General features: G+C 43.1%; 1 protein-coding gene across 2 annotated transcripts in view; it reads left to right on the top strand.

The window, feature by feature from the left end:
• Positions 1-12,018, top strand: part of PLCH1 (phospholipase C eta 1) — a 1,334,702-nt gene that overhangs the window by 310,145 nt on the left and 1,012,539 nt on the right. The window contains exon 1 of one of the 2 annotated variants that reach the window (XM_069618421.1): positions 9,842-10,341. The exons of the other annotated variant lie outside the window; for it this stretch is intronic. Coding sequence (XP_069474522.1) covers positions 10,299-10,341 — 43 coding nt within the window. The 5' untranslated portion in view covers positions 9,842-10,298. Of the gene's footprint in view, positions 1-9,841; positions 10,342-12,018 lie in introns of those variants that run through there. 2 annotated transcript variants of the gene reach the window in all.

Genomic DNA, 12,018 nt, shown 5'->3' with positions numbered 1-12,018 from the left:
GTCATGGAATTAGTTTCCAGTCTTATGCTGACGATACTCAGATTTTTATCACAATAGACAAGGTCAGGGAAACTTTTGCCAAGATTGGCGAGTTTCTTCAGGAAGTTAGTGATTGGATGGCTTCCAATCAACTACAACTTAATGTCACTAAGACAGAGTTCATCTTGTTTGGACCGGAGCATTTAATGGCCACTATAAAAAATCAACTACTTCCAAAACCTTTAGGAGTTGAACTTAAATTTTCCTCCAAAGTCAAGAATCTTGGCTGTATTTGGCAAGAAAATGTGGGTAGCGAAAGCCAGGTTGGAGCTAAGGTGAAAGCCATATTTTACTCCCTGAGGCTTCTTCGTCAAACTCTCCTGTATATTCCAAAAGAAGATTACGCACAAGTGGTGGGAGCGCTCACGAATGCCCACCTAGACTATTGTAATAGTCAATTGGTGGGCATTCTGAAAAAAACAACTTAGTAGACTGCAAAGAGCGCAGAACGCAGCAGTGAGGTTGATTTATGGACTAAAGAAAAGTTCTCATGTCTCTCCCTCTCGCCGACTTCTCCACTGGTTATCAGCTGAAGACCGGATAAAATTTTAAATAGCTTGTCTGGTATTCAAATGTTTGAATAACCTGACACCGGATTACCTGAAGGATAAACTCAGGTATTATCAATGGCCCAGATATCTTCGATCAAATGACCAATCACTGTTAATCATCCCATCATCCACATTTGTGTCGAGAGGTGACAGAAGATTCTCGGTATATGGTCCAAGACAATGGAATAGTCTACCTAGGGAGATTAGGACCCTTGACACTCTGCTTAAGCTTCGTAAAGCACTCAAAACGTTCCTGTTTAAATAATATTGTATTTATAGTTATTGTTTGGAGTGCTCTTGCTGTGCCAGATACATCTATGAATTCTATTTCTTGTACCAGCTTGAGTATAAATTTAATCTGCGCCACTATACGGTTCAGTCCGTTTGGAGCGTGTTATAAATATATCAAAATCAAAAATCAAATCAGGATTCGTCCGGGGGGGCGAAGTTATAAGCCACCCAAAAAGTGCTCTTCCTGTGGGTTGAGCAACTTAACCATAACTACAGGGCAGCTAGCGCAGGTCCTGTAAAATGTATTCAAAAATGTTGACGCCCCAAGCGCTGTTCGCCATCCAATCAGCGGGTGCGTCTGATGTCTGCAGACATCACGCTGCCCTCTGGGCCAATCATAGGCCAAATTTACAAAAGCACGCTTTTGGGACCAAGCCGCCGCTCCTGGTGAAAATCCGTCTGGCGGTTTGGGCTGTAGACGTGAGCAACATTTATTTTCCTTTGCGTCTGTGGGAAAAATACACACATTTTGGGACCCCTTATAACTCCCTCCCCCCCCCTCCCCTTGACGAAAACCTCACCAAACTTTGCAGGATCGATCTGACGGGCCATATACTTTATTTGCAAAGTTTTGTGTAAGCCGTCCAAAAAGTGCTATTACTATGGTTTGAGCAACTTAACCATAACCACAGGGCTGCTACCGCAGGCCCTGTAAAATATATTTATATATTTGTTTTGATTTATAGAGATATAAATAATTTTAGATGAGTAATATAGTTCAACATTTTAAGAGTACACGGCTCAGATCTGTACAAACCATCTAGTTAGGTAAACAAAATAGCTACTATAGCAAGCAATTGGAACAGGGAAAAATTTGGCATGAAGCATAACATTGACGTCTGTGTTTGAGAAAATCATGGTTTTATTGTACATATCAGTGTGTTTATTGACTAATCTGTCATTGGAAAAATGCACACCTTTATGGGCAGTTTTAAGCAATTGGCAGAACACATTAGATATTTCACGAACAGTTTATATTTTAACAATAGGTAAATAAATGTAGGTAAATAAGTGTATGTTTCTCCATTGTTTCCCATTAAAAACACAATCGTTTTGGGGGGATTTACGCACCAAGGTGCTATTTAATGTTACCGTAAAAGAAATTAAGCCTCCTCCCAAAACTCAACTTTACGAGCCAGCACCTTTCATGTGAATAGGCAATTTGACTTCAATCATCACGGCTGATCTTTATTGCAGACCATATGATCCGGGTTTGGAGGAGAACATCTGACAAGGCACTAAGCAGTTAAAGGCAGCAAGTCCTCCACCATCTAGTGTTTGCCAATATACAAACATACTAATGCGCACAATTTTGGGACCCCCTATAACTTTGTCCCCTTTAACGAAACCTCACCTAACTGCGCAGAATCGCTGTGACAGAGCCATATACTTTTTTTGCACGTTTTGTGAGGATTCATCCAGGGGGTGGGGCCAGGGTGTGAGGGCGAAGTTATAAGCTGCCTAAAAAGTGTTCTTCCTATGGGTTGGGCAACTTAACCATAACTACAGGGCTGCTACCGAAGGCCCTGTAAAAAAAATATATCTTTATATATATGTATATATATAGCGAGAGAGTTGTGCTCTGCAGTGTTGGAGAACATGCAGTGCAGATAGGCTAGGCAGGTGAGCCCGCTCTGCAACACCCATTCTCCCTTGGGGATGAGGCAAGTGGGACCTCAACGGAACAGGCTTCTTCTTTGGGGACACAGACTCCCATTCCTGTGAGGAACTCCCTTCACCAGAGAGCATAATGGCATACATGGGACTACCAAATCTTTTCATGAAGATGAGCCTCAGGGATGCGTTTCTTCAGGAGAAAGGGAAAATGTCTCTTTGAGGAAACCAATCCGCTGAGATGAATGGATTAAAAGGAGAACACTTGTCATATAGAAGGGGAGAATGAGGACGACGAGAGAGAAAGGAACACGTTTCCAAGCAGGGGAGGTTCTCTGCTGACATGAGTCTGGAGAAAGGCGGAGCCATCACGGGATGCAGAACTCATGAATTCCAAACTTGCTGGGAAGCCAGAAAACGAACGCTGAATGCTCAACTTAAAAAAAAAAACCTTCAGTTTATAGCTAAAAATGATATCTTCTAACACATATAAAATTTGCCTAGGGAGTAATGGAAAAATTGGGAAATAAATGATCTCTGGAAAAATATAGCACACTGCATCTTTTCGCACTTGTGGTCGTGCGTACTAATCTACAAAATCTGATGCTGTTGATTTTATTAATCTCGCACCTTCACATCTAGAGTTATTTGACACACATGAAATGCCTCTTCATAAGCATTAGGAGTATGTTTCCCCCTTCCCTTCTGTATCATAAGACTGGTGGAAGCCACACCTAGTCACAAGGCTGCGGAGGAGGTGAAGATTGTAAAATAGCATGCACACAGAATTGATATCAATATTGGAGGAGGAATATTGAAGACTAGTTCTGGAAGGGAAGGGCTCAGGGGATCAGAAGTGAACCCATTTTGATGACTTCTACCCATGTAAATTGTAGACAGAAGCGATTGAGAGGGGGATGAACAGTGTATTTTGGAAATTGGTTTCCGGACAGCCAGCTGAAAAATATAGCTTGCTTTTGGAGCAATTTCAGACTTACTAGTTCCCTGCTGATGCCCTGGAAATGAAATTCCATATTTAATAAAAAATGAAACTCTAAGATAACCCCATATTATCTATGGTAAAACTCTGGGAATTAATGGAGGGAAGTCACAATATGACAAAGACCCAGGTGCCGTGTTAGATGTAATGCCCTGTGTCTCCCATTTACATTGAATATAAAGCGTCATGAGGTTTTCTTAAAGCGCAATGCGTTTATTATTGATAGGTGCAATTTCAAACTGAATGCAATTTTGGTGCAACTTAAATGCATATTGCTTTTGAAAAATTAAACATAATTTGATACAGAATCTGTGTCTTACACTGGTGTTGAATCATCTGGACCGTAGTGTATTCATGGACACTGTTGTCTGAGATATCATGCATTAAAGCAGCTGGTTGAGACCTAGCCACAAATTTGTTTACTTAACAGAAATTGGTATAGTGAATTAGTTCTAATTCCCATAAAATCATGCTAAGTGTTAAACCCCTGCAGCCTTTTATCTTGAAACATCTATGTGTAATGTGACAGGACTAGGGTACTGTACAACTTTAACTTTTCAGGAGAATGTTACAACTCTAACCCAAACTTGTGAAGCTGAAGGCAAATAAACATACATGGACCAAAAACTGCACGCATATATAGATGGAAAGTTACACACACATATATTCTGAGATGACTACACATAAGTGTGTTCAAAGCAGAGTGCAAAATCCTTTAGAATATTATCTTCTGAATCCAAAATTGTAGGAGTTCTATGCAAGCTGGCCGTTGTTTACATTTACATGACTTACACATAGCCTGTACATTCACAACTCCACACTTATACAGGAGAGCCTGAAAGAAGCAGAAATGTTCTCATTGAAGTAAACGTTGTTGCCTAAAATAAATGTAATCCTAGAAAGAGTGTATTTACAATTGCTATTTGTTTTTAGACTAAATATAAAAATCCATGTTTTGAGCCATGTCACACATGCCACACTGCCACCTACTAACCAGCCACCTAGTATCCATCACTGGAAATTCACCTCCAGTTCAGAGCCACATCAGTAAGGCATTGTGGGTATGCACATTATCTGAAATGCATGCCGTTTTCTCCAGAAAATTGCCTGTGTCTTACGTGCTGTGCTACTTTACACATAGCTTAATCAACCCAATACAGACATTTCTCAAGGCTGTAGACAACCACATACCTGGTTTCACCCTTATTAGGGATCATCGGTGTGGTATGTCTGACAGTCTTGTAGTTGGAGCATTGGGGCATATTAATCAAACACCAGCACAGGGTTTAAAATGGCTTGGAAAAACTCTTTCACCTGAACTTTAAAAGTAGAAAAATCGATTAGAGCCACGTCACAAATTCCACAATGCCACCTAGTAACCAGCCACCTAGTAAACATTGTTCTATGTTTACGTCCAGTTCAGAGCCATATCAGCAAGGCATTGCGGAAATGTAAATGAGCTCAAACGCAATCCTTTTGTTGCAGAATATTGCCTTTGTTTTACAGGGCAGTAATACTTTATACATAGTTTAATCACCCCAAGACAGATATTTCATAAGACTGCAGAACAACCAGTTTGACTGGTGCGATGCAGCAGTAGTTTGTGTCTGATGGAGTGCCAAAGCAACAGGTCCCTCTGCTTTGAGGCTGGTGAACATGGTTCAAAGTTGGCTCAACCGATTCGATGCATCACAACAGAGAGCTTTGGCTAATCTACTTCACCAGTAGCACTGCAAGCCCCTTTTTGTATGCCACACTTGTGTGAGGCTAGCCCTTTTGGGATCGGTGTGCCTTAGATTCCTGTTTACCTGGACAGCTCCTGTTGGGAGGCTATCTTGCTTGAGAGAAGTGTTACCCAACCTCAAAAAGGATCGAAATAGAAGCATAGCCACCCAGTCTCCTGCCATATCACTTAGCGGGCCCAGGGCGTATGACCAGAATAGTCATAACCCTTCCTCAGCTGAGCTGGGCTCACAGTGCTTACACACGTATGATATCAAATTGATGTGGCTGTAAAAAGTATGACAGATGCTAGCCACCATACCCAAACCTCAGGTTTGTCTTATATTTAAAGTTTAAAACTGCCACCGGGAAAGTAACTCTCATAGTTAAGTGATTTGGGAACAGAGGTGCATATCTTAAATGCAGCCTCTGCGCTGCAGTGATTTTGCTGTCACTGCATCTATAAAGAGGGCACCTGTGACCTCAACCCGCTCTGTGCCACTGGTAGAGCGGTTGCTGCAGATCATGATACTGATTCAGCAGGGCACAGATGTGCACTATGCTTTGGGATGCAATTTGCTGAAGGGGGGCCTTGTTAGCAGGCCACCCTTTGTGAGTGAGAATCGCCGGCATCATTTTATTATTGAATCATCAATGTCAACATTTATTTGGAATTGCATGTAAAAACAATCCACAAAACCATTGCACATGTACAAAAAAAATATATCAATTATATCACAATAAAAACATAGTCATAAAACCACAATGAGGACAGGGAGAATTTCAAGTTCAATTAATTAATCAATGTATAAGAACACATTGTCAGGGCAATGTGTCAAGCCATTGTTTCCTATGTCAAAGTGCTATTTTAGGTATGATAGTAACAACCGGCCCACTTGTGGTGAATTTGCCCATAACAGGTAAGTTAGGGCTGGCCTGTATTGTGCAAAGCCCATTTCCCTTAATAAAGTCGTATAAGCCATTTTCTTTCCTGTGCATATGCAGGAAAAATAGAATAAAATGTTCCAGGTCCTCGAATGGAGATTCGCAAATTGGGCAGGATCGATCTGCACCCGCTCCGGCCCATGCTGCCACCACAGCCTTTAGTCGGATGCAGTTAAACCTTGCCCTAGATACGGGGACGCAATCCTTTGGGCACTCCGCCTATAGTAAATAGCGTTGAACACCCGGGGAGATGATTGTCGTCAGCCCCTGATTTTTGGGTTTCATAATTTCTGCTTTCTCTGTCCAGGTATACAGACTCATAAAGACAAGCAGTCCATTGATTGATTTCTCCCCTGGAGAGGATACAGATGTGTGCACTTGAACCCCCCTCAACTGTTTCCTGATGTAGGACAACCACAGGATCTTAAATCCCGGGTCCTTATCTATCTGAAAGGTAATCAATGAATGCGTAAGTGACGCCCTTCCATTACCCCATAACCTGAGCCAGTGCAAAACCGGTGGTAAGGGAAATATTTTTGCTAATTGGTGTACAAACCAGTTCCTTTAATACTCAGAAATTCAGAGCCGTAGTTGGAAGCCCCAACACGTTTTTAACTAATTGGTTCTCCAGGGTCTGGACTGCAGTGGCCCCACAGCTCCATCTCAAATTTAGCAACCAAAGCTGCTTTACCCTTGTACAGCTGTACATTGACTTTGCTTTGAATATGGACATGGCTCTAGAGACCCCACCCAGGGCCTGCTTGAACTGCAGGACCTGTTTTATTACATGGGCCATAGCGCCCATGTTAGCATATAATCTGACAGCAATACAATAGATGGGTACCCCCTACATCGCTGGCAAGAGGGGAAACAACCAGAAACAAGGCACAGAAATCAAGCCAGCGGATATAAACAAGTCCACTATAAACAACACAATCCCACCAGTATTCGGGGCGGTCCCTCAATCAACCCCTCAGATCACTACAAGTAATACATAGACACGTTTTTTTTAAAAATGTATTTATTTTTCTTTATTTAATTAGAAACATTAAAATGATTATTAAATAGATCAGAGCTCATATAAGAGTAAGTATAAATATAGGACATACAGTTATACAACATAAATAAAGTGCAAAATGTGAAGAAAAATGCTAATATCACAATAGAGCTGCTGGGAACTTGCTGCCCAATTACAAGCTGGGTAATAATCACCATCGTCCAAAATGAGTCCAGTCAATGTCGAAGGATAAAATCCACTCGAGAGAAGGGAATCCCTCGGGTGGAAAAAATCCTAGTCAACCGAATATAGTCAGGATGGTTTCGAAATGAATTCGAAGATGGATTAAATCCTGATAGTGGCAGCAAAAAAAGTCGTTAGTTCCGAATCTAGCAGTTTGAACATTGCAATAGACAAGAAACTGAAAGGTCTTCACAAAAATGATATTCATAAACCCATACTCTAAAAAGTCTAACGTGGGATGCTATACGTCCCAGCAGCTCTATTGTGATATTAGCATTTTTCTTCACATTTTGCACTTTATTTATGTTGTATAACTGTATGTCCTATATTTATACTTACTCTTATATGAGCTCTGATCTATTCAGCATATAATCTGACACCTAGATAATCAAAATGGTCAACCCTGGGAACAGCAGTGTCCTTACAGTACATGCCCCTAAAATTGATCCTTAGTTTCCCCTTCCAGCAGGACATCACCGATGACGTTACTGCGTTTAGCACCAGGTCCAGGGCCTCCATGACGATGGCACATTCCGAGATGAGGGCCTGCAAGGCCCTTGTAGTACAAGCCATCAATACGGAGTCGTCTGCATACACCAGGACTGGTAGGGTCCGGCCACCCAGTTTTGTAACGACAGGAGAGGATTTTAATAGATGCTTGTGGAGACCATTTATATATAAACGGAATAATAGGGACACCAGCACGCATCCCTGGCACACACCCAATTCGATTTTAAAGGAACTTGTACAACGCCCTTTGACACCACTCCTCACACAAGCTTGTGTGGTGCAATGCAGCCTCGCCACAAGGTTCACCAATGTCCCCAGGCAATTCATGGACTTGAGCATGTCCCACAAATTGGCACGATTTACTTTGTCAAATGCTGTGCACAGGTCCATAAATGCCAGATAGATGGGCTCCTCTTTCAGGTAAAGTGAATGTGCCACTACTAAATAGCGACTAAGGGCCTGTTCTGCTCTACCCAGCCCTGGCCTAAATTCTTAGTGAACCTCAGAACTCCACAACTCACAACCCAGTCCTCCAGTCAGGCCAGTATGGCACGACCCAATGTTTTTAAAATTGCAGTCCAGCAGTGAAATGAGTCAATACGAAGCAGGGGAAGCCCGGGGCTGGAATACCACCATTAGTAAAAATCAAAAAAGCTAGGCCTTCTACACCCTTGCCAGGCAGCAATCCTTCACAACATGCTAATAAAGTTGTCCCCTTTTCTTTAAATTGGGGTGCAGATCTGTGTACCCTCTATCCAAACCCCGAGGATGCAGAGCCAAAAATACTTTTTTGTTTGACCTGAAGTTGGTGAGGTTTGTCATCCAAAGTTACGTTTGTATGTTTCACTGTTTGTAGAAGTCTTAGGGATTTCGTGCATTGCTGGACAGCATGCACAAATAAACAAGCGCCAACCGACACAATGCGACAATTGATTTCCAGCTGTAAAAAAAAAGACGACTCAGTGGTTGGGGCCACTGTCGGAATGCAACACTGCCCCCAAATAACCAACAACGACAACCTCCGTGGGTAACCGCATGCTGCGAATTGCACGACAGAGATGAGCAGCAAGCAGGAAAGTCATTTCACCAAAGCGCCAGGGGTAGCAGGAGCGACGTCACACGATCCCTTGACCTCTGATGACATAACATATTTCCCTTTGTGATTTTATCACAGGAAGGGATGTATTTGATCCTGCCCCAAAGCGACCCCCGAATGACGTCCCTGGCAGCAACCTGGCGTATCTGATCCTCGTGGCTTTCTGAAACCAACCACAGGGAAGGGCAGGAATTGAGGGGAAAGGCAATGGCAGCGGGGACCCTCAGCGAGGATGGCGCCGCTGAAACACGTATAATGCATTGTTCGTACTTATATTAGTAGAAATACGCCTTATTCACGTGTGGCAGACAAAATACTGTCACAGAACAGGCATAGGGAGTGGGAGGGGGGGGGGGGGTTGGATGTCGTTTAGGTTCCTGTATTTCACTCGATGTTTTTGGCTAGCAACAATATCGTAGGGCTTTTTCTCTTGTTTTTGCAATTCAGAGGAAACAAAAATAGGAACGCATTTAAGTTTTCGGCAAATACTTCACATAACACATCCACCTAGTATCGAGATATACGTTGGTGCGTTTCGAGTTAATTGCGAACTACGTTTTTGATTTTGTGAGAAGTGGCCATTGTTTGATGTGTACAGCTAGCGAGTGAAAAAAAAACCTTGCTTCGCTGGCTTGACTGTGTGAAGAACACAGGAATGGGTGAGAAAAAAAAAGCCATTATTAACAATGGCACTTGGAAATAATATGAATGAACTGTGCAGACACACGAGCGCCCCCCTAATTGAATTGCTTTTTGCGGCTGGAATATAGGACCCCCCCTCTTTGGCTGGAGTGCCTTTTTGTCCGTTTGACTGGTCACTCTCCAGAGCAGAGACGTGGTAATTCCCCCGCGCGCAAAGGACCTCCCGAGGTGAGAGGAGATCCCTGACGCCGACGACCTGAACTCCGCAAGCACATTATGGCCATTTAATGCCTCTGGGGTGCTCGATCGTGATTGGGCGCGCGCCTGCTCCTCGCAGCCGGTGCATTCACACACCAGCAGCAGCAGCGGTACAGCAGCCGCTGCTACTTCCAATCTGCGCTTTCCACTTTCATCGAAGTTCGATAATATCGCGTCCCCAGGATCTCGGTGTCCACCCTTGGCACCCCGCGGAATCTGAGGTCAACTTGTTTGTGAGGAGGGATACCTTTGACAAAGTTGCCGTGCATTGTGCGCCTCGGGGTTTCTGTGCGCCTCTTGCATTTTTGGGTGTATGAGGAGAGAGCGACTCTTGCAAGCAAAACATTATCACAGCTGTTTTGACAATAATGCATAACAAGAACGCATTTAATGGCAGACCTTGAAGTTTTCAAGAATCTAAGTCCCGAGAAAGGTAAGGCTGTTTTCTTATACACATTTAACACAATAAACGCGTTGTGTCCGATCTTCTTTCCACTTGCTATCACGGGAGCGTGCGTTCCCTTCCATTCAACAGTTGCACACGTTAAATTGTCATTTTAGAAGGCATCCGCCTTGATGAGTGGTTCTATGCGTGAGATGTGCCAGACTTTAAGACCATTGTCTGCAAACCATTACTATAAGAAACATTTAGAAAATCGCACTGTTTGAATTTAAAGCAAACATACTCTGTGAGTGCGGTGCAGCAGAAATGCAGCAATCTTCAATTAGCATTTAAAATGCAAACACACCATTTTAAACTGCAGTTAAACGCAAAGCGGCTGGAATAATTTTGAGAGACTTGGTTCAGATGCCGTTTTTTCTGTGGGGTATTTCTTCATGTGAGTGTATAGCGACAAAGGGAGCAAGAAGGGTGGGGGCGCAGTGTTTTTTTTTGGGGGGGGTGAAGAATGGGAGGGGCCGAAGAAGAGGGGTGGGGGGTGAAGAATGGGAGGGGCCGAAGAAGGGGGGTGGGGGTGGTAGCCAGCTCTGTTCTCTGCGAAGGCTCTCTGAATACAAATCCTTTCGTCCATGCATTCCCATAGCAGGCATTCATTATTGTGTGATCTTGTGCCATTACACATCTATCCGCAAATGTAAAATGCGCCGTTTCTTACCAGCAGCGCAAACCTTTTCGGTGATGACACATTAAGAAGTCAAGTTCACGTGTATGGTACGTTGCCCTCTTTTGTGGACAATCTGTGATTGGTTTCATGGTCGTGACGCTAATATAGGAAATACAGTTTATTTCATGACGCATGCAGGCGCACCTCCGTTAGGAGCAATTTGCTAGTTGCGGCGATGTAGAGGATTTCTGTAATTCCCTTGTCACGCATATCGACCGGTGGTCAGTGATCTCTGAATGCTTTGAGTTGGCATGGCATGGCTTTGCAGCACTATATCGTCAGCAGGTGTAGAGGCTGTTGGTAGGCTGCCACTTTCCCATTCCCCCACCATCATGCAACAGCCTTCTTACATCTATTCTGTGAACTCAGTGCACTTTTTTGTTTCGGGTACATTTTAATTGGGTTTTGGAAAAAAAAGAGACGTACAATGAAACCAGGAACCGTGCTCTATGTATAGGGCGATTAAGCCACGGCTCTTCTCGTTAAAGACATGTGCGCTCATTGGAGATTTTTTTTTTTAAACAAACCGTTTCCTTGTTTACTTGACAACATGGCTACGCCACACAATATTAATCTGCTCGAGACGATCGGTCATATTTTTTTGGGCTCATTATTTAGATGTATAATGCTATTATGTATAGGGTATACCGGGCATTACTGAACAATAACTTTAGATTGGCACTCGTAGCAGGACTTGTTTGGTCCTTTTCCAGCGCATAGCAATCGGCTACTTTTGAAAAGAAATGGCATGTGCACATTTGCTGGTGCACTTCTTGGAAAAGCAACGCCCATTTGCAAATCATTTCTGAATCCAGGTGCATAACCTAATCCAGGTAAATTGATCCTGCCAAATGTCCAAGAGGTTGGTGTTTGCTTTGGGGGTAAATACAACTAGATCCACTGTCGGAAATGCCCGGCGGTGAGCATTAGCAACACGTCCTGTGAAGGCGTGTGTGTTGTTTGACTTGTCAACACAGGATATTCAG

This window comes from Ambystoma mexicanum, chromosome 10 (assembly GCF_040938575.1).
Source record: "Ambystoma mexicanum isolate Mex_15411 chromosome 10, UKY_AmexF1_1, whole genome shotgun sequence".
Classification (NCBI taxonomy): Eukaryota; Metazoa; Chordata; class Amphibia; order Caudata; family Ambystomatidae; genus Ambystoma; species Ambystoma mexicanum.
This window is presented reverse-complemented; position numbering and strand designations above follow the sequence as displayed.